This window comes from Gorilla gorilla, chromosome 12 (genome assembly GCF_029281585.2).
Source record: "Gorilla gorilla gorilla isolate KB3781 chromosome 12, NHGRI_mGorGor1-v2.1_pri, whole genome shotgun sequence".
NCBI classification, from domain to species: Eukaryota; Metazoa; Chordata; class Mammalia; order Primates; family Hominidae; genus Gorilla; species Gorilla gorilla.
In genome coordinates, this window is record NC_073236.2 from 102447492 (window position 1) to 102470578 (window position 23087).

The 23087-nt window shown below is 40.1% G+C and overlaps 1 protein-coding gene across 1 annotated transcript in view; it reads right to left on the reverse strand.

Annotated features, from left to right (window-relative positions):
• Positions 1-501: 501 nt before the first annotated feature.
• Positions 502-23087, reverse strand: part of QPCT (glutaminyl-peptide cyclotransferase) — a 28697-nt gene continuing 6111 nt past the window's right edge. The window contains exons 2-7 of the mRNA XM_019021591.4: positions 20786-20932; positions 13863-14141; positions 6325-6501; positions 3956-4055; positions 1352-1468; positions 502-1142 (exon numbers count right to left, since the gene is read on the reverse strand). Of these exons, the coding sequence (XP_018877136.2) occupies positions 997-1142; positions 1352-1468; positions 3956-4055; positions 6325-6501; positions 13863-14141; positions 20786-20932 (966 nt within the window). The 3' untranslated portion in view covers positions 502-996. The remainder of the gene's footprint in view (positions 1143-1351; positions 1469-3955; positions 4056-6324; positions 6502-13862; positions 14142-20785; positions 20933-23087) is intronic.

The window sequence follows — 23087 nt, forward strand, 5'->3', positions numbered from 1 at the left end:
GCTCGTGCCTATAATCCCAGCACTTTGGGAGGCCAAGACAGGAACATTGCTTGAGCCCAGGAGTTCAAGACCAGCTTGGGCAAAATGGAGAAACCACATCCATACAAAAATACCAAAAAAATTAGCCAGGCAAAAAAATTAGCTAGGTAGTGCATGCCTGTAGTCCCAATCACTCGTAGGGTGGAGGTGAGAGGATCGCTTGAGCCGAGGAGGTCAAGACTGCAGTGAGCCATGATCATGCCACTGCACTCCAGCCTGAGCAACAGAGTGAGACCCTGTCTCAAAAAAAAAAAAGAAAAAGTGAGGAAAAACTAAAAAGCGAACTAATGGTGATTCTGTTAATATAATGGGATTATAGTTTTCTTCTTTTCTCCATTTTCCAAAATTTTTGTTATTGACTATTATTTTTACGAGAACGTTAAATTTGCAAAAACCCTATAAAAATTGGACTATGCATTAAATTATATCATTATTTTTATATATGAAAAAGACATCACAACATAGCATTTAATTCTGATTTTAATTTCCATAAAATTAACCCTACAAAGATTTCTCAAAGAAATCTGACCGCCTTCAAACTACATGTTTGTTTTGTATTACATGTAATAGGTTTCCACATATGAAAAAATCATAAAATGAAGGCTACATTTTCCAACAGCTATTTAAATACTGTTTAGAAACTATCGTTGAATAAATGAACCTGATTTTGCCTCATCGTGTTTATCTAAAAGAGTCTTTGAAAGATATTTATTTTCCATTTTCTTTACACGGTCCCTCTTTTTCAATCTGTAAATAAAAATTAATGAGCAATTTAGGACACAATATCACAACACAATTATTCTGTAATTGATCTGATAACCAAAGACACCTAAGAATAGGATGATCTATAGGATAGATGTTTCCACACAGCATTTGTCTGAAATCAGATTATTTTAAATGATGCCTTGACTTTTGAATTCAATTCTAGAACCAATTATCATAAACTAAATCAGAGTATTACAAATGAAGATATTCCAACACAAAGACTTGTAGGATTTTGTTTAGATTGTCAATGGTTGATTCATCCAAATTTTCTTCATTGTCATCCATGGTGTGCCAGACTTCAGGGAAAGGAGACGGTATCAGATGCAGAACTGGAACACCTATTAAGAAAGAACCAACTTGTAACAATGTGCATTACTCCAGTGAGTAAACTAGAAGGGGTCATTCTTCAAGCAGAGGGAGCTCTGTACCACATAAAGACAGCTGATAATTCATCATCATCTGTGTACTTTCTCATATCCCACCGTTGTACTCCAAAATCAGGCTGCGCATGCACACACACACAAACACACACACACACACACATTACCTCTTCTTAAAAATGGAATATGGTCATCCTGAATCACACCTCCATAACTGTAATTCTGGAAATACCGCCCCTCCAAAGAGTGATCCTTGAGCAAACCCAATTCATGAAGTTCATGTTCTGTAGATGACAATTATACAGTAAATGAGCAACTATTTTTATCTCATCAAGACTCATAATGTATCCTTATTTAAGGAGTTTGAAATCTTAGCACATGTGTCCATAATTTGTAAAAGATTATGCAACAGCAAGCATGGCCACACCCATGACAATAGACATCTGGGTTGAACAGGGATGTGTACACTTTGGAGCAGGAAGAGAGAAGAGTCAAATGTAGCTCTAAACTTACAGGTGAGAACCTCCTTAGAGGTAGAAACTCCACAGAACAGTGGAGAGATAGAGAATGAAAAAAACAGAGGACAGGTGGGTGGAAGGGGACAACACAAGTGCAGGTGTAGATGCTTATAGGTCCAAGATGCTGCATGAAGAATGCCTTAGATGAGATATGGGGCTTAAAAGGGGAATACTCAAACAGAGTAGAGATGAAGTATATCAAGTGGCCACTCTATGGGAAAGAGATACCTAGTGTGACCTACATCAGTGGTTCTCAAAGTGTGATGTCTGACCAGCAACATCAGCAACACCTAGGAACGTGTCAGAAATGCAAATTATCTGGTCCCACCTCAGACTTACAGAAATTCTAGGGCTGGAGTCCAGCAATCTGTGTGGAAGAAGCCCTCCAGGTGATTCTGATGCACTTTAAAGTTTGAGAACCACTGGCCTACATAAGTCATGTATTGTATGTTACAAGATGACAAGAGATTACATGAATATTGTAAGACAACCAAATGAAACTTCCTAGGATAGCTAGGAACTAGCTAAGGTAAAACTAAACCAACTAGTAATCAATCATATGTAATATGATTCTAGAAACATTGAGAAAGCCCTAACTACCACCAAAAACAATATTCTTGTCTGTTTATTGATACTTATAATTCCTTTACCATGAGACACAACTTTTTCTTATACAACTAGAGATATGGTTTGAAATGTAAATACCAACAGGAGGGGCACAATGGGTTAAAATTGAATGAAGGTGCAAGTTATTGGCATAAGTTCATTCTGGTACAGGACATAATAAAAGTGCACAAAATCCTTGAAAGAAAGCCAAACTCAGTTTCTCAAGGCTACCATCAAAGTAAGGAAAATATGCTGCAAGGAAGAAGCCCAAGAAGTTTATATTAATAACACCATTAGAGTAATTCTTTCAAACTAGGAAATGAAATTTGTCCATGACGTGCACCTAAAGTTCAAGCAGAAGTTTCTCTAAGATTCTAGACAAATTCTTAACTCATGGCAAAAGTGTGAGTTATGATGGCAGTGTTTTTCCCACTGTTTAGAAGTAATACAAGTCTATCTTGCTCCAAGAAGTTTGTGTGGCTAATAAGGAATTTCTAGCATGAAATTCTTGCCTTCAAAGCAGCCCCCTGGCCTGGATTCTACAATAAAGATCAATCTCATTTTCATCTTTCCCTGATGCCTGAAGAGTTTGCTTTGTTTTGTTTTGTTTTGTTTTGTTTTGGGTAGGGTGGTAGTACAAAGTTTTTCTCCTTTTCTTTCTCCAAGCCCCAAGCTCCCCTCTTCAGCCATAGATACATATGTTTCTTGGGCTGGCCTGGCCTGACCTGGTCTGGCCTAGTCAACTCCCATTTATTTGACTCTAAATCTCAAAGGATCTGGCTTTCTCTTTATCCTGATCTCTTGCTTCTTTGGAAAATTGGCAGAGATTGTACTAGATTTAAAGGAAAATAATATCTGGGTAAGGTAGAAAATAGAAGATGGCAAAGACAGAGATGGAAAAGAAAAACTGAAGAATATCTTTTGGTATCATTATAAGGACATCATATTCATCATTAGCCAGCATGCTTTGTTGAGTAAACTTTTCTCTCGAAACGCATTCTACCTGCTTCAAACAGGACTCTGGGAAAATATTTTCAAATATTTTCGAACCATTTTTAAGGATGTGCAAACATGAAATGTAGTATTTTATGTTTCCATTTCAAAATATAGTTTCATGCAGGAAAATAAACTGGGCTTACTACAAAGATGAAAAGAATAATAAACTAATCAATTAAGCAAGAAAAAAAGCCAATAAAGTATATTACACATTTAAATCATATACTTAAATTATAATTTTTTTTTCTTTTTTGAGATGGAGCCTCACCCTGTCACCCAGGCTGGAGTGCAATGGCACCATCTTGGCTCACTGCAACCTCTGCTTCCCAGGTTCAAGTGATTCTCATGCCTCAGCCTATCAAGTAGCTGGGATTACAGGTGCCCGCCACCACACCCAGCTAATTTTTGTATTTATTTTGTATTTGTTTAGTGAAACCCTGTCTCTACTAAACATGAAAGCCCTGTTTCATGTTGGCCAGGCTGGTCTCAAACTCCTGACCCTAGCTGATCTGCCTGCCTTGGCCTCCCAAAGTGCTAGGATTACAGGCTTGAGCCACTGCGCCCAGCCAAATTATAAATTTTAAGGTTAAAATGTAGTATCTGTCAGTAGCAAGAAATGATGTTTTATTCATTAGTAACGGTGGTGCTTACCAATTGCTTGAAGTCTTTCAAACCATCTGGCTGAGTTTGGAAAAAAATTGGGAAACGTTGGGTTTGGAGCTCCAATCAAATCCAATAAGACCAATAAATCCTGAGGGAGAAAAAGTAATGTTTAATCACCATCACCAAAACGTGTTTTATATTCATCAACAGGGAAATACAATCAGTCAAAATTAACTGCATTTCAGTAATTGAGAATAATATGGCAAGCTATATGAATGAACCAAAGATTTACTAACATTTTATGCTAATTATTTTGGAGAACTCTTTAAATCTTGCTTATGTAATGTGGACAAATAGCAAAGTATTGATTATTTGTGTATGTAAGTCCAAAGGATATCACTAAGGATAAATTAGGAAGAAGACATTTGGATGAATATTTTGTGAACTTTAAAAGCATACATTTATTTTCAGAAAGGAGTCGAAGCCTATTTGATCTTCTAATCCACTCTGTTTAGCCATTTTATCCTTAATCTGTAATGATAAAACTCTCAAAGGAAGGCACTTGGACAGTAACTATTTATTGATCAAGTAGTATCTAAGAAAAATTCCTTGTACAGGAGCTATATAACATTGTGTCTCTGGATCTCCATTTCCTTGTGTATCAAATAAGAAGCTCAAACTAGCTGATCTCTAAAGGTTCCTTCTGGTTATAGCTCTCTATCTTCTCATCACGAGGACTCTCTGAAGACTACTCTCTAGATTAAGACATCCTGATTTATCTAAGTAAAATAATGTGTGGATAAATATTTAGCATACATCCTAACACATATTAGATAAATATTTTCAGAGTGTGTGATCCTGAAGACATAGTATGAATAAATTCATAAATGAAAATTCAATATATTCATCGTAGGAAAAAATAGGCTTCTTTGAAATAGGAACATATTCACAAGGTTGGATAATCTATTAAGGGTTTGTTTCTGGAAAAAAATGATCTTCATTCAACAAATTTATCAGTCCAAATATATGAATCACTGTGGCTTCATATATTTGGACTGATAAATAAATAACTTTGTTCTACTACTGATCAACCAGGCGTCTCCTCTTGTGAATATGTTCTGAATGCTTTTTGGGCACTCGGGCACAAGTGAATGAGTGATATGCTGACCACATTCCCCTGGCCCATTAGGAGCTGCCAATGGATAACAGGAGGGAGCAAATGCCAACAGGAGGTGTGTTAGGGTCACAGAGGACACAGAATGTGACCATTTGGACTTTTCTAGGGCGAAGGTCAGTGATAGGGCAATGGATAGGAATAAGTGGGGGTGCTGGGAATAAGCTATCAGTTCACAGATGGGGTGAGCCTCAGGGAGGGATGAAGGCACCGGGGCTAGTGAAGTCTCAAGGGTAGCATGAGATTCCAAGCTGCGGTTAGTGAAGACGTGGGGACAGAAAGAAGATCAAATATGGGAAGAGAGTCAGAGTCAGGAGAAGATGCAGGGGTCGGGGGAGGGATTAGGGATGGAGCGTGGGCCCAGGAATGCGGATGAAAATGAGGCTGTGTGTTGCACCCATTACTTAGTAATAATAGCAGGGTTTTAAGGCAGCATCAAAATATCCCCACCCCCATGTCAAAAATGCCACATCAAAACCAACACATCAAACTGTCATAGTCACACTGGAGTCACGGTAATACTTTGAAGCCACCAAGGAAATTCTTCACCCTCACCCCTCTTTTATTCCATTTCCCAAAGCCCCATGTTCTTCAGACTTATAAAGGCCTGAAAGAAGGGGTTTGCTCTCTCCACCTCCATACAGTACTGGGGGAATGTGCTCCCATTGGGCCCAACTGAATCTGAAGTTCCTGTAATCCAATTTTTTACATGATTTTATCATTTTAATTAAGCTCAGTCAAACATGGCTTCTAACCAGCAATTTTTCTTTCTTCCTTTCTTTTTTAACAGAGTCTCCCTCTGTCACCCAGGCTGGAGTGCAATGGAGCAATCATAGCTCACTGCAGCCTCGAACTCCTGGGCTCAAACAATCCTCCTGCCTTAGCCTCTTGAGTAGCTAAGATTACAGGCATACACAACACCCAGCTAATTATTTTATTTGTTGTAGAGACGAAGTCCCCTTATGTTGCCCAGTCTGGTCTCAAACTCCTGGGCTCAAGTGATCCTCCCACCTCAACCTCCCAAAATGCTGGGATTACAGGTATGAGCCACAGTGCCAGCTCAGAATCATTCTTTTTAGCTCTGGGATTCCTCAAAAACCCAATGCCTGCCAAGGAATGTTCTATCATAAACACTGTGCTCCAAGGATGCTGTGACATTTTTAGGTCTTTACTTGGCTTTTGCAACCTTTTCCTTGGAAGCAGAGCCTACAGCTACAGTGCTAGGGAAATTGCCCAGACTAACCATGCCATGCAGTTGGCTGGTGCCTCTCGCTCCAGGTGGGTGCGGGGTCGATGCCATCTTTGCAGCTAAGTGTCGAGACCCATAGAGAGAATCTTGAGGAGACCAGTGAAGAAAAGCCTCTTCACCATCAAAGAAGATCAGCTGGAGTGACAAATCTGGCTTGGAGTCTGAAACAGTCTGGTAAAAACAACAATAAAAACATAGCAAAAAAATACGGTGATGATGAAAAATAGCATGATTTTCTATTAACTGGGCAAAAAGATAGATGTGCCGTAAAGAAAGGAAGATACCAAAGCAAGTGAAACTATGGCAAAATTTATTCCACACCACTTCCTCTTCAAAAGTCATCACACCTCCCACAGTCTTCACCCATATAAACCACCTTCTTCCACTCCCTCTGAAAATAGAAGTCTTTTATATTTTTTCTTACTCCTCACAGAATTTTGAAACAATGAAAGTGCTGTGATGAATCGTGTGATACACCACCCACTTCCACTACAGGAGGGTGTGTTGCCTCAGCTGCTGGAAGAGCCGTCAGTCACTTTAGGAGTTGCCTCAGCTGCACCTCCTGGGAGTGTCCTACATCCAGTGCTGACCTACACGGGTACGGGGGCTCTCTAAAGAGCCATCATATCTCCAGAGCTCCCCAGGGGTTGGCTGAGGCCGTTGCTGAACCTGCACTGCAGCTCGACTTCTTCCTCCGTCCAACACCATTTCTTTCCCCTCCCTGATACCTGTGTTGATCCAAGGCCACTCCCTAATTAGTGACCTGAACGCTAAACTCCATGTCAGAGGGCGCTTCCTGGGGAATCCAACCTGAAACAACTGTAAATCTTTCTTGCTTCTCACCTTATTTACATCTTCAATTTTGTACTGAGTCTAGCTTCAAGAGTCTGCCCTAGGAATGCGACAGACACGAAGAATAATAATTATAGCCCTTCCCTTGAAATAGTCTATACTTTAGTTGGGTTGGGGAGAGATAAAACAAATACATAAGCATGGCAAAATGTGCCACCAGCCACAAATGTAACATAAAAGTCCTCTAGAAATTGGATAGAATGAGAAGCAAAATCCTGGGGGTGTCAAGGAGGGCTTTATGAAAAAGACAGTATTTGAATGGAACTAAAAAGAGTGACTAGGATTCTAACTGATTTTACACTTTCCTCCGTCTGACAATAACCCCTGTCTTTCAGATTGGTCCTGGTACTCTAAACTCCAAAGTCCTTCAATCCCACTGGAACCCCTAATCTACTGAACGTTTCACCTTTTCACGGTCCTTCACCCCCATAATGTCCTCACTTCACTCTATATTTGGCTTAAATTCCAGTCAATCATGCCAATCACTCACTAGCATACACCCTCAACTCCCTTGCCCCTTTCTGCCTTGGTCAAACTTTCATGGCAAAAACCTACTGTACCTACTTTGTGCCAGCACTCGTGCAGCTAAACCTCGCCAGAGAAAAAAATATGTAACCACACTGGCCTTGCTTAAAGTTCATGACCACAAACCTCACATTGGCCTTTCATGTTGACTGGCAAGTCATCTGTATTTTCTTAGTTCAGTCACTCTGGCACTCTTCTAGGATTTCACATTCCTCCTCTCCCTGCCACCTCACCCGTCTTCATTCCCAACCGATGACCTTGATTTCTTTCTGTCATGCTCATATCAGATGCCAGTCTCCCTGCTTATGCACAAAATCCTATCCTCTCTCATCTGCTCAAGGACATTGCTCTAGCAAATACCATTTCTCTCCTACATCATCAATTTTTCTATCTCTGCTGGATAATTCCCATTGGCCAACAAACGTGCTGTTGCTTTTCTCATCTTAAAATATTTGACCTTACTATCTCCACCATCTACTGCCCAATTTTGTAATCCCATTTATAGCAAAACCCCTTGAAGGAGTTGACTATTCACACTGTCTCCAATCCTGCTTCTTAAACTTAGCCCAGTTGGGTTTTATCTCCACCGTGTACTGAAACTGCTCTTGTCAAGACACCAGTGACTCTACATGGCTACATCCAGTGGTCAACTCTCAGTCTTCATCTCTCTTGACTTACTGTCAGCATTCAACACAGTTAATTACTCCCTCCTGGCTACACTTGCTTCATTTGGTTCCTAAGGTACCATATTCCTCCTACCTTAGCACTAATGGCTCCCTTCATCTCCCTTCCCTCTTAACACTGGAGAGCCTCAGAGGCTTGCTCCATGGTTCTCTTCTCTTCTCTGTCCATACTCACTCACTGTCTTGATATCTCTTCTTGAGGCTTTAAATCATATATGTGTGGGTATGTGTGTGTTGTCTTGTGTGTGTGTGCTGTGTTGTGTGTGTGTATTGTTACATATATAAAATTTTTAATATAATTATTTTAAAATAATAATAATAATAATATTGTAGAGACGGAGCCTTAGTATGTTGCCCAGGCTGGTCTCTCTACATATACATATTATAAGTTATATTATATTGTATTATATTATAATAATACACACACACAACACAACACACACATACATATAAATATCAATTCCAAAAAATATATCTCCAGCCCTGACTTCACTGCCGATCTCCAGACTACATATTCAGTTGCCAAATGAAGATCTCCACATAGACGTGAATAGACACCTCGAACAAAGTGTCAAAACTCATCTCCTGAGGTTCCCCCAGAAATCTGTATTACCAACAGTCTCTTCAACCAAATGGATGGCAAAACCACCCTTGCAGTTACTCAGACCAAAATTCAGTGGGGATCTGTCTCTTTCTGTCCTTTTCCATATACACAAACATCGCAATCCAGTTCGTCCTGCCTCTGCAAACCTGTTTCCCACCATTCCTCACCACAGGCCTCTCTTTCATTTGCTTTGTTTTCTTTGAGCCTAATATGTCTTCACCATTATGTGGTCAAGCGTTCCAGACACTATCACACCTTTATTTCTCATGTCTGTCTGGTTTTGTTTTTTAAGAATGGGCCCTTCCGGAGCCCTCTGCTGCCTGCTCCAGCCTGGACCGACCACTAGGCCTGCTGCCTATCTGTTTGTTATCTTGGGGCTCCCCTCACCATCAACCTGCAGAATTCTGCCTCTCCTATATGGGACCCCCAGTGAGCTGAACTCCATGACTCCCTCATCCTTGATTTCTTTCTTGATTTTTCTAGAGCACAGCTTTAAGCAACTTCTAGGGGAAAAATACAGTACATGGGAGTGAAAATTGTTGAGATTTACCTCTGAAAATGTCTTCATTCTATTTTCCTATTTAATTTTTCTGGGTCTGAAGATTCTGGGTTGCAAATTATTTTTATCTAAAATATTTAAGGCATAATTTCATTGTTTTCTAGCTCCCAAAGTTTCTATTGAGAAGTCCAGTGCCATTCTCATTCCCAATACTTTTTATATGACCTAACTGGAATTGTTACAATTATTCTCCAAAAGTCATAATCATCTCCTTTTTGTCATTCCTCTTTCTAAAAAAAGATACTTCTTCTACTTTAGGATCCAACTGTTTTATTTATTTATTTATTTTGAAAATAGAAATTTTAGTTTCCAAAAGCTCCTTCTTATTGACCAATTGTTCTGTTATTGCAGCATTCTGGTTTTGTTTCATAGATATAATGTCTCCTCTTATCTCTGTAAGAATATTAGAACAGTGTCCTTTAAGTCATTTTCTGCTCTATTGCCTCCCACTTCATTTTAAATTTGTATGATTTGTTTTGCTTTCTATTTTTTTTTTTTTTTTTTTACATTTTAAAAAAGTATTTATTTATTTAAGAGACAGGGTCTCACTCTGTTGCCCGGGCTGGAGTGCAGTGGCTCAATTATAGTGCACTGCAGCCTTGAACTCCTGGGCTCAAGCAATCCTCCTGCCTCAACCTCCCAAGTAGCTAGGACTACAGGTGTGTACCACCATAACCAGCTAATTTTTTTTTTTTTTTTTTTTTTTTTTTGTAGAGAGGGAGCCTCACTATGTTGCCCAGGCTGGTCTCAAACTCCTGGCCTCAAGCAATCCTCCCACCTCGGCCTCCCAAAGTGCTAGGATTACAGACATAAGCCACTGCTCCAGGCCCTTTCTTTCATGCTGGAGTCTGTCCTCAAATGTCTGGTCATCCTTTGTGTTCATTCATGTTAAAGAATAAGATATTAAAATGCTGGTTGGAGACACAGATTGGTTGGCTTCACTGCAAGGCAATCTGGTGCCCAGCCAGTGTTTTCACTGAGGATTACTGAATGTCACCATCTGGGATTTTTCTGCGGGGTGGTTCACATGGTCTGAAGAAGAATCCTCCAGTTTCCTATCTGATGGCTTTCTGGTGCTGAAGATGGGAGAGAAACTATAGATTTCACTGTTCGATGTATAGGCTTTCGCCTAATCTCCCCGATTTCCATGGGGTGCCCCACTGTCACCCTCCTGTATACTTGCTATTCTCAATTCCATAACCTCCCTGGTTCAATTTCTCCAGAAAAATATTTTCTCATCTGTGGCAAAGGCACAAGGGGGCACTCACTTACCTGCCTGGTGTGGGGTGGGAATCTCTACATCCACATATTCCTTAGACAGACTTACAAACACTCTCCACACCAGCCCCTTCCTCACCTCTGCCTTCCTCAGCTTATCACATCTCTAATCCCTGAGCCTTTTTAGGATTCTATCAAGGAAACCACTGGCTTCTTCCATTTCTTCCCTCTCCAGGACAGTGTGACTTCTCTCCACTCTGATATGTCATCTGCCATTTCTCCATCCAACTTCTGTCTTCATATTGTGGTTCCTATTCACAGATGTTCTCTAGTTTCTTCAAAAAATGGAGTTTCCCTGATTGTTTTAATGGTGATTTCAAAAGAGAAAAAAATTGTCTTTATCATCTGAAAACTAACTTAATTTTGTACACTAATCATTTCATATTGCTCCTTAATTATACCATGAGGAAAGGACAGTTTAATTTGATTTGAATCCTCATAACTCCTGGAGAGCATTAAGCAGAGGACGTGTTTGTGCAATATAAATGCACTCAGGGTTTAATAAGCATTAAATAATTAAACAGATTTTCTCACTGGCAAAAATTGTAAGGTGCTTACTTCAGTAGAGACATTCTAAGTTTCCAGTTGTTTAAAGGGCCTTGAAAGTTCTAGCTTCAAATCAGACAACATAATCACAGAACAAGAGGGCAGAACGGGACCGGTTGGGACAAGAGGCATTCTGCTCATGCCCAGGGCAGAGGCAAATGGAAATAGTTTTTATCTCTTGCAGGCTTGACAGTTCAAGTACCTCAGTGAAACTTCAACAGCTGGGTGACTCCAATGATCAGTACAACGATTTGCCTTCATTCTGTTCGCCTAATATCCATTCATTTAGCCAGCAATAAACTGTTGTGGACATTCATCCTGAGTCCCATGAGGCAACCTGCTCTTTTTGATTCATTTCAGGAATGGCATAAAAATAGCCATGGCCTTCGTTGCTAGTAACTCAGCCTAGTACCTTGGAGCTAGGAGAATCTGACTGGCCTGATGTATGAAGGTCTTCATGGTAACACTACAAATGCCTAATTACCAGCGTTCACATAGTCAGTGGGTTATCTGCAGTCCTTCCCCATTCAAGGCTGTATCAGTTAGCTAATGTTGCCATAATAGAATAGAATAACACCCCATCAACACAGTGGCTTAAAATACCATTATGTATCTTCTTGGGATACATAACCTCTGCTGGTCAGCTAGGGAGCAGCTGATCTAGAATGGGTTTGGCTGGGGCAGCTCTGCTTCACTGTGCAGTCAGCAAGGTTGGTTCTGCTCCAGGTGTCTCATCCTTCTGCTGGGACTGGCAGGCTAGCCAGGGCATGCCATTCTCATGGTTATGGCAAAGACACGGAAGAGCAAGCCCAATGGCACAAGCACACTTCCAGCCTCTGTTTGTGTCACCTCTACTAACATCCCATTGGCTAAGGCAAGTCAAATAATGAAGTCCAGAGTGAAGGGATGAGGAAGTACAACTGGCTACAGTGGGAGGGCACAGCAAAGTTACCAGGCAAAGGATGTGGATGTGTAATGACAGTCCTATTACTGGAGAGAAGTGGAGCTATGAAGAGTTGGGAATAATCCAGTCTACTTATCAAGCACTCTTTCAGGTCACTTTCCACCACCATCTACCCAATCCATGACAGCTGAAGAAATTAACTTCTCAATACAAATTTAGTTAAAACACATAACTGGAAGAATAAATCTGATATTTTCCAAGTCTGCATTCAAAAACAGCCTCTTAAAAAAAATCCCCCACCTCACCATTTATCTCTAACAGAAAGGATTACTATAAGAATGTATATGTTGATTCGAATTTTTTTAATGATGACCCCAATCCAATAACTCATTCAGACCTTTCTATTAATATTTCTGGTCCCCAAAAGCAGATATGAGCTATATGGGAAAAAGCAAAGGAGTTCACTCAGAGAAAATACATCCATTACACAGAACAATGTCTTCAAGTCATACTTCATTTTGTGTCCTTATACTAGAAGTGCAAATATGAAAAATTAGACTTTTGCATCAGCTTCTGAACTCCTTCATCCAATTGCTGGGGAAGGAAACTAGTTAAAAGCAGGGCAAAGCATGGGACAAAGGGATTGTAGAAGGCTCAGAAAACAAAACAAACCAAAAAAAAGAAGTGAAAAGGAGACTGAGAGGGTATAAACAAGTCTTGCTTTCTTCAATTTCAGCATATCCAGCAAAAATAGAACCAAATATCTCTACTACTTCCATTACAAGATAAACTTTTTACTTCTTTACCCCCATTGTATCAAAGGCTGGACCCTTCATAAAGCTCTGAGCGGGGAACAAAGCATTTGTTGCCTGCGAACAAAGTTTTTTGTTTTTGCTTTGTTGTGTTTACTTGGTTATGAGTGATATCAGAACAAAATATCTTCATCTAGTTTAGCACTTTTTTCCAATATACCCTTAAGAACACCAAGACTGAAATAACATCTGAGAGTCCCAGAAGTATTTTGAGCTGAGAGCATAACAAAAGCTCTGCTATGCTACATAAAATGGAGCTGAGATTCACAGATAATAACAATAATGCATTTCTGCTTCATGCTTTTCATCTTGATAGGTCTGAATTACCCGCTCTCCACTTCAGAACCACTTTGCTGCAACTCCCTCCTCCAACCCAAGAGCCATCTCTCAGATCAGAAGGTTGTGATGTTTCATGGCCATAGAAAGAAGAAGAAATAAACATAGTTCATTATAAAACACAATTCTCATACTATACCTGAAACAAACTTCCTCCTTCATTTTTCACAAAGAAATGTTGCATTTAATTTAATGTGCATTCAAGGCTGAGAAATCAGGTGCCAATTAATGAATGCATTGCCACGTATCTTAGGTTTATTGCCCATGGTTGATATTCCCAATCATGCAATCTTACAATTAATATTCATAATAAAAATGTACCAAAAGTCTCCATTTCTAAATGGCCTTCTCGTTCCTCCAAGGATTCTAGAATTCACTCTGAGTTACTGTTAATGTACTTTATCCTAGGAATCAATAAGCAGAAAACAGATACCTTTAAGGAAAGGAGTTTCTTGTCTAAGGCACGAGCAAGTTCCAACATCATTGCACATGGCACGGCTGAATCAGTGGCTCCTACAAACACTCTGTTGTTCCAGTGGGAAAAATACTTGGAGTCATAGTGGCAGGCGAGGACCAAATGTCGTTTAGCAGTGGGATTGAGGGTGCTGATGATATTTGAGAAAGATCGGTACCCATAGGGCGTCTGACTCAAGAAGGTGTCTATTTCCAAGACCCAGTCAGCCTGAAGCCTCTGAATTCGCTGCGTGATGTGCTGATCAAAACAAAAAAAACAGAAAATTTAGATCTAAAGAAACGACTTTCATTTGTTAACTGTGATTCCGAAACTTTAAGTAGTGCCTTTCAAATTAAAATTGCAATACACACTTAATGTATTAATAGCAATATTATTGCAATTAATAATTGCTTTGTATTGTTATTGTAATTAATAGCATTTGTCCTGTTTAAAGGAGAAGCTAATCCTCTTGCCTCTCCCTTAAACTTCCCCTTACTAATCAATCTCAACCAATTGTTAATATTAACCAGTGTTAATAGTTTGATGCAGATCTTTCGACATATCTTCTCCTTGCTTATGCAAACCTACAGTAACATACAAACACATATATTTGGCAGAGGGGCATATGTTTTTGTAGGAAAAGAATCCTACTTTTTATATTACTCTCCCCTTGCTTTTCTCCTTTAACAATATATTATGGACATGTCTACAAGTCAGGAGACAGAGATGCAGTTCGGTAATAGTAAAGTACACTTTTAATATTTCTAGGAGGCTACAAAGGCATATTTAAAAAATTAAGTAAACCAGCAACCTACAGGTCTCTATCTCTAAGCTCTTCAAGGACAAGAACTGCAAATGGTAGCTCTTTCTGTCCCAAGTGCATAACATGTGTCCAAGTCCAGCAAATGCTTTATATGTAATGAACACTAATAAAAGATATAGATGCTCACCTGCTAAGGATAATGTAGAAAGCTCCCATAGCTAGGGGGTGGTTCGGGTTATTTCAGACCTCCGCTCACTGTAAGAATTAGTAAGCAACCCTGAACCATGATAACATATCAAGCAGCTTTCCCTCTGCACCCAAGGCAGGTTGAGACGCACTGCAAATGCTGGCAAATATAAAAGAGAATCTCTTTCCCCATCTCTGCTGGCCACCTTGAGCCTTATACGGCCACACAGTGACTGACAGAAGAAAGCAACAGGTGGAGAAAGTAGCATCACTTCAGGAACTAGAAGTATTTTTTTAAAGAACATATTATAGACTTCACAACGTGAGAAGTTATAGGTGAGTTCATTGCTGATTCATTTGCCTTTTCCCATCCCTATTTTATCTTGGCTTCACTTTCCTATGTTCCTTGGTTTTTTGTTTGTTTGTTTGTTTGTTTTGTTTTGTTGTTTAACAGGGCTTCACTCAGTCACCCAGGCTGAAGTGCAATGGTGCAATCTCAGCTCACTGCAACCTCTGCCTCCTCAGTTCAAGCAATTCTCCTGCCTCAACATCCTGAGTAGCTGGAATAACAGACACATGCCACCATGCCTGACTAACTTTTGTTTTTTTGTTGTTTGTTTGTTTGGTTTTTTGTAGAGATGGAGTTTTGCCATATTGCCCGGGCTGGTCTCAAACTCCTGGGCTCAAGTGATCCATCTGCCTCGGCCTCCCAAAGAGCTGGCATTACAGGTGTGAACCACCATGCCCAGGCTGTTCCTTTTTTTTTTTTTTTCCAAGTATCATATACATCATTGTAAATTGCCTTAAATTATTTTTATAAAAAGTCAAACGACAAACTAACATCAAAATAACTGACAATTTGTCCTTCAATTAACATCTAACCAAAAACCAACATTTCAGATCTAACAGTTCAGATCTAGACAGTTTAGATCTCGGATGGACCTTAAAATGAAAAATGAATAACTGGAAATGAATGTGAGGGCTTTTATTTTTTTTTTTTTCCTCCTAAGAAATACAGGATTTTCTATCCTAGCCAAGTCCCATGTGGCCTGCGCTCACTAATGCGACATGACACGTAGGCAAGAGACTCAAAACAACTGCGGCAGGAAGCTTCCAAGGAAAGGGGAATTTAAATAGTGGGAGGACACTGATCCTACAGTCAGTCCTGCAAAAGCCAACTAAACAAATGATTCCCCAGCTAGAGACTCCTTGCTTTTTATAGTGGGTGGACTTTGTCCTAAATAGCATTGTGTATGCAGTACCTTAACTTTTCTATTGCAAATTTACATGCTGTCTTATCACATCATCAAAAGAAATGTTTATAACCTTTTTTGAAATCAGCATCCATAACTCTCCACAATTTGTAGTACTGTGCTTTGCTCACAGTAGGCTATCAGTAAATTTGGGTTCATTCTAACAGTAAATATGAATTGATTTAATGAGAATACATAAAACTATATGATACAAAGCATTAGTAGTTTGAATAGAGAGAAATCACTATGCACCTAACATGAGTTTTTCTGCAGACTATGAAAATGAGTTATCCCTAGACTGTAAAAAAAAAAAAAAAAATTCCACAAAATGGGTCATTTAAAAAAAAAAAAAAGCATATACTCCAGAACATCTGGTATCCAGATGATAAAATGCTCCATAAAATGGCTTCTTCAACACCAACTGCAGATTGCAAGCTCACAAAATGAATTGGAATTTTAAAAAATATATCTGTTAGCAATACTCAGAAGTCACACACAAACTTATTTCTCAACTTGTTACCAGGTCTTGATCATAATTTCTGATGACCTTGTTGACACTAAAATCCATAAGAGAATCAGCATATATCCTCAAAAGAGTTTTTCCTGAAGCAACTTTTTTTTTTTTTTTTTTTGAGACGGAGTCTCACTCTGTCACCAGGCTGGAGTGCAGCGGCACAATCTTGGCTCACTGCAACCTCCAACTCCCTGGTTCAAGCAAATTCTCCTGCCTTAGCCTCCCGAGAAGCTGGGATCACAGGCACATGCCACCACGCCCAGCTAATTTTTGTATTTTTGGTAGAGACAACGTTTCACCATGTTGGCCGGGATGGTCTCGATCTCCTGACCTCATGATCTGCCTGCCTCAGCCTCCCAAAGTGCTGGGAATACAGGCATGAGCCACCGCACCCAGCCCCGCAGCTTTTTTGTTCAGTGTAAATATTTTTTGTTTATCTTAGCAGCTAAGATAAATTGGCTTTATAAACCATCAAATTGGCTGCATAATCTAATTAGTTCACCAATATCCCTTGTTTTGTTTTTGGCTTTCAGACTTAGTCTACAAGTCCCCACCAGAAGTCTCTAGGGGAACTCCCCAAACTACCACTACTATCATTCAAATACCCCTAATCAGGGAGTGCGTGGCTGTGGCAGGGACTCTAAAGCAGCTGCGCTTCCCCAATACCAAAGCAGCAAAGGGCTGGGCCCTCCAGGAGTGCCGAAAGGCAATTTAGAATATAGATCACACTTTGGGTTGCTATACATCTATGTTTTAAAATGGAGAGGAGAGAAAAAGGGAGAAAGAGAAAAAGTGAGAGAGATGGAGATAGGGATAAAGCAGAGATAGATGGAGACTGAGTAGAGAAAGAAAAAAAATACAAAGATGAAGACATGAGCACGAGAGAGAGGCTGTTACAAGACAGTCTACTTCCAAAGAGCGGTAGGGGGATTTATTCTAGGTTAACACTCGTGAATGATCCTGGGTTTAATTAAATAATTAAACATAAATTCTAGTTTCCAGGTTCTGAGAAACAATGACATCGGTAGACCAGATTTGCTTGGAGGAAGCCGATTTTCCAGTATTTGCGCTAAGTCTGCAAACACATCGTCGTCAGGATGCGGACATCTGCCACCCGAAGACTCGGGTACCTCTTTACTCTTGAGTGCACCATATATGAGTCCCTCGGGCTCCTCCTCTTAGGGGGCTGGACTGAGGGTGCACCTGGGATCTATGTACCTGATGACATTCAGTTTCGGTGGCTCAGATGCACTGTGCACCTGTGGGGGATTTTACCACCTGAAGTTTCTAGTTTGCCTCTTTTAGACAAAGGATATTGCTTGCCCATTTGTGAGATTTTATCATCCTAATTTTTAAATTTTTTTATTTCTATCTTATAAATCAATGAAATAGCCCCAAATGTATTATCTTCAAATTATTTGTTTTACAAATAACTTATCTCCTCAAAATAAAAATATCCTAATAATCCAATAGGCAGCTTTGGGGTCATTGATCAGAGACCAGGAAAACGCACAATGTGGGACAGGGTTCCCCCAAAATATTCTCTTTCTGTAAAAGAGAATCCATAGTAATGCACATCTTTACTGGTAACTACAAAAGTTAATTCACAAACCAATTTTATATCAAGTTTACCCTTTTTTAATATTTGAGGATCTTCTCTAGTTACAACCTTGAAACTCTAAATTATAAAACATCTCATCTAGTGTTCAAAAAGGCCTCAGGAGAAAAAAAAAGGTTCAATCATTTTTGTTTCAATTCAGTTCTACATGAAAGGATCTAATCTTAGTCAAATTAAGGCCATTAGTGTAGTTCCCTCATAATTACTCTGTCATGTACCTCACTTTCAAAATGAGAATTCCTTTGTCTTCCACAGCTTAGAAGATAGGTCTCTAAAAATTAATGGTAATTTTCTTCTCAAAAAATTCTAAAATGGAATCTAAGTGAGATATCTAACATAGCCATCAGCCAGCCCATGCATAGGCAGCCCAGCAGTAGTTCCCAACACATTCTAAAATACTGTCCATAAATATCTCATTTGCCTCCACCCCCATATGATAGTGGTGAATGTTACTGAAACTTCAGTGACACTTTTAAATGAATATGTATCTTTTTAACTACAACAATATCTATGTATATTATTTATCCTATATACTGTATTCTGTTGAAGCTAAAGATCAACTAGCAAAGTTTATTGTGTTCATGGATTTCCAGAGCCTGCAGGTGAGGAACCTCAGGCCTGAAGTATGCATATCATTTCTGGTTATATACAGCGCTCTGGGCAAATGGTATGGGAAAATAAAAAAGGTTGAGTTGAATGGGAAGAGTAAGCATCACAGACCTAGATTTTTTTCTAACAAGGAACTGAGGCTTTTGGAAAATGCCAATTAAGTGCCCTGGCCTTCTTTTAAGAAAATGCTTGAGAGATAAGGCCCAGGGAATGTTGTTAAAGTGAATGGTATGTGCCTCACTCTCCAACTTAGGCTTGAGAAGATTGAGAGCTGGAGACATTTGAGTGCACGAAGCAGAGCTGATTCCTCCCAGCTCTCCAGTGACAGGATAGAGATCTCAAGTGGATTCTGGCCTCAACACTGGTACAAGTATAACCTTGAGCAAGTTAATTCATATACCTCAACCTCAGATCTTTTTAAATTCCTAACATTGAGATAATAATAGCATCCACACACTGTTCTGAAGGCTGAATGAGATGATCTATGCAAAGAACTCAGTAAAGTGCCTGACCCAGAAAAACTGCTCAGTGAAAGTCAGCCATCATTGCTATTATTCTTCACTCTGCCCAAAGGTTAGACAGAACTAAGGTGCCTGCAGGGTGTCTACCGTCTAATTCCTTGGGAGAAGCCAGAGCTATTCAGACGGAAGGCAAAAGGCTAATGGGGAGACAGACATATGGATATCTAGGCTAGCCTGAGAGGCAGAGGCTGTACACTGGGCAGAAAGGAAGAGCTCAGCCGGACGCGGTGGCTCACGCCTGTAATCCCAGCACTTTGGGAGGCCGAGGCGGGCGGATCACGAGGTCAGGAGATAGAGACCATCCTGGCCAACGTGGTGAAACCCCGTCTCTACTAAAAATACAAAAATTAGCCGGGCATGGTGGCGTGCGCCTGTAGTCCCAGCTACTTGGGAGGCTGAGGCAGGAGAATAGTGTGAACCCGGGAGGTGGAGGTTGCAGGGAACCGAGATCGCGCCACTGCACTCCAGCCTGGGTGACAGAGCGAGACTCTGAAATCGAAAGGAAGAGCTCAAGAGCTGGGCACCTGCGCCTTGCAGTTCTCAATCTAGGCACAGCAGTGGGTGCCAAGGTCTTTTGCCTGAGGAGTTTCAGAAGAGGATGTGAAGGGCCAGTCCCATTCCTTCCCAAGCGGCCCCTTAAAATGGGGCTAGTTTGAAAAAAACAGATATTCAGAGGTGAGGTTTCAGATTGCTTAGGAAGACTGACATCAGGGAGGCAAAGAGGCATTCAAGGTCTGGCCCAGCTTGTTCTACCCTCCACAACAGTGGTAAAATCAATGGGTCTTGAAATCAGTTTAGTGGGTTATGACCAGCATTTTTTAAGAACCAATAAAATAGAACTGACCATATTGCAGTAAAATGCAGTAAGAATATTTTTCATGGAAGTTTTGTTTCAGTTAAATATGCCAGTACGTTTGTGTGTATAAAATGTAAAATTCATTTTTTTTTACTTTGTGTCAGAGTCAGAAGTTTGAGAAGCACTGCCCTGGAGAAATGTAGCTTATCACCAGCCTTAACTCTCCCTCCAGGGAAAATACAATTTCCCTAAGGCGAGTGATGGCCTGACAGTACAATGATACTCTTGACCTAGAACCTTCAAGCAAGGACTCCCTAAGCCTGTTGCTGTTCATTGTTTAGGATTCAAGAAAACTTAATTGGGAGCCTCGGGGTGTGCTATTGAATGGTCAAGAGTGAAGGACTGTGTAATGTTGTACCACAAATAGAGATTTCACACATAAACTATTGACATTAACATGTACCACTTAATTCAGAACAGACATGTACTCTCAGTCATTTGATTTTTCTTGGTTGACTATTTGGTGAATGAGGAGATGACAGATCCGAATATTAGACACCTCAGAACTTCAGCCATAACATTATCCCTCATGGGAAAGCAAAGTATTCACACAAGCTTGAGGTTTGTGTCCCATGTTCTCACCTGACGAGCAGCATAGCTTCCAGGGGATCCCGGGTATCGCTCTATCAGCAACGGCTGTAAGTCATTTTGCCACATTTCAGAGATACTGGTGCCTTCTGCAATTTGCCGAAGAGCCGATGAATTCAAAATGGCTGGTTGGTGATAATTCTGAGGATTGAATGAAATCATTTAACTAGCTATCCTTTCATAACATGTTTAAGACTCTGACATGTTTTCAATTCATTGCTTAAAACTTCAAAATAAGGGAGAACTTTATGTCAAATGAGGTAAATTAAACTACTCAACTTTAAAATTGGGCTGTTAGGGCTGGGCACGGTGGCTCAAGCCTGTAATCCCAGCACTTTGGGAGGCTGAGGCAAGAGGACTGCTTGAGCCCAGGAATTTGAGACCAGCCCTGGCAACATAATGAGACCTTATCTCTACAAAAAATGAAAAAATTAGGTGGGCGTGGTGACGCATTGGTGCATGCCCGTTGTTCTAGCTACTCAGGAGGCTGAGGTGGGAGGATTGCTTGAGCCCAGGAGGTCAAGGTTGCAGTGAGCTGTGTTACTGAGCCCTCCAGCTGGGCAACAGAAGGAGACCCTGTCTCAATAAAAATTTTAAAAATAATTTAAAAACCCAACTGTTAGCCTAAGTAAATCTTATACAGTTTAGAGGGAGAGTAGTCAGGGAAGACTTTATAGATGAGCCACAAATTAAGGGGTCCTCGAATTTTAATAGGATTTTAATAGCAAGCCTAATTCAAAATTTCATAATGATTACATGTTGAAATGGTAATTTTTTGACATATTAGGTTAAATGAAGTATATTATTAAAATTAATTTTACCCCTTTTTCACTTTTTTAATGTAGCCACTAGAAAAATTAAAATTACATATGTTTCTTTCATAATCTTTTTTTTTTTTTGAAGTTGGGGTTTCTCTCTGTCACCCAGGCTGGAGTGCAGTGGTGCAATCTGGCTCACTGCAACCTCCACCTCCCGGGCTCAAGCAATCCTCCCACCTCAGTCTCCTGAGTAGCTGAGTCATTACTTCTTTTTTAATTATTATTATTTTAGATGGAGTTTCACTCTTGTTGCCCAGGCTGGAGTACAATGGCATGATCTTGGCTCACTGCAACCTCTGCCTCCCGGGTTCAAGCAATTCTCCTGTCTCAGCCTCCCGAGTAACTGGGATTACAGGTGCATGCCACCACGCCCAGCTAATTTTTGTATTTTTAGTAGAAACGGGGTTTCATCATATTGGTCAGGCTGGTCTCAAACTCCCAACCTCAGGTGATCCACCCGCCTCGGCCTCCCAAAGTGCTGGGATTACAGGCGTGAGCCACCGCACCCAGCCCTGAGTCATTATTTCTATTAGACAGTGCCAACTCAGATGATTGTTGCAATTCCTTTCAGCCTGAGCTTGGTGAATCTATAGCCAACTAAATAGTAGACTTTTTAACTTCAATTAAAATTATTTTTAAATTCCATTAAAGTTCACATAACATTCAAATTTGTATTTTGGATGACTTCACACATACTGTATATTATGATACTGGTAATGATGAACCATTCATTCATTACATGTTTATCAGGCACCTAATAATGGAATGTGTTACTCCTCCTCAACAGGAAGAGAACAATTGATCAGATGACTTCTTCCCTAAGGGGAAGGATGAGGATGACATAAGAATATTGAATTATTTGGAAGGCAAAACAGAAATTAGGAGAGGCCTATTTTATAGTTCCTTTCAGGACCATTGTTAGCTGGATACGCTTAAATAGTCATGCAAGTATTTTCATTCCATGTGATCCACTCCATGGGACTGGTGTGAAACTGGACTTCAAAGGATGCTTATTGCCTAATTATTTACACTCATCTACACTCTGAGATGGCTGTTTACTTTCCAGTACTTACCATGCAAAGAGCATGGGCTATAGGATCAAACAGACCCTCTCAACTCAACCTCTCAACTCAGCACCCCACCACCTACTAGCTGTAACTCTTTCCAGGTTACTAAACCTCATTAAGGCTCAATTTCCTCATCTGTAAAACAGAGGTAGTAATACCTGAATCCTAGGGTAACTAGAATTAAGTCAACTAACATATGTAAACTGCCATAGTAAATATTCAATGTGTTAGTTACTATTTCCTTCTATCAAACACTAAAGAGCCATAGAATGAATTTTAAAGTTGGAAAAGCCACTTAGAGATGCTCTAGTCTCCAACCTCCTTCATTTATATTAGTGGAAATTGAGATTCATAGAAACCAGCTGACTTCCTGAGGTTGAAGGAGAGTTACAGGTAAATCCACAAAAAGAT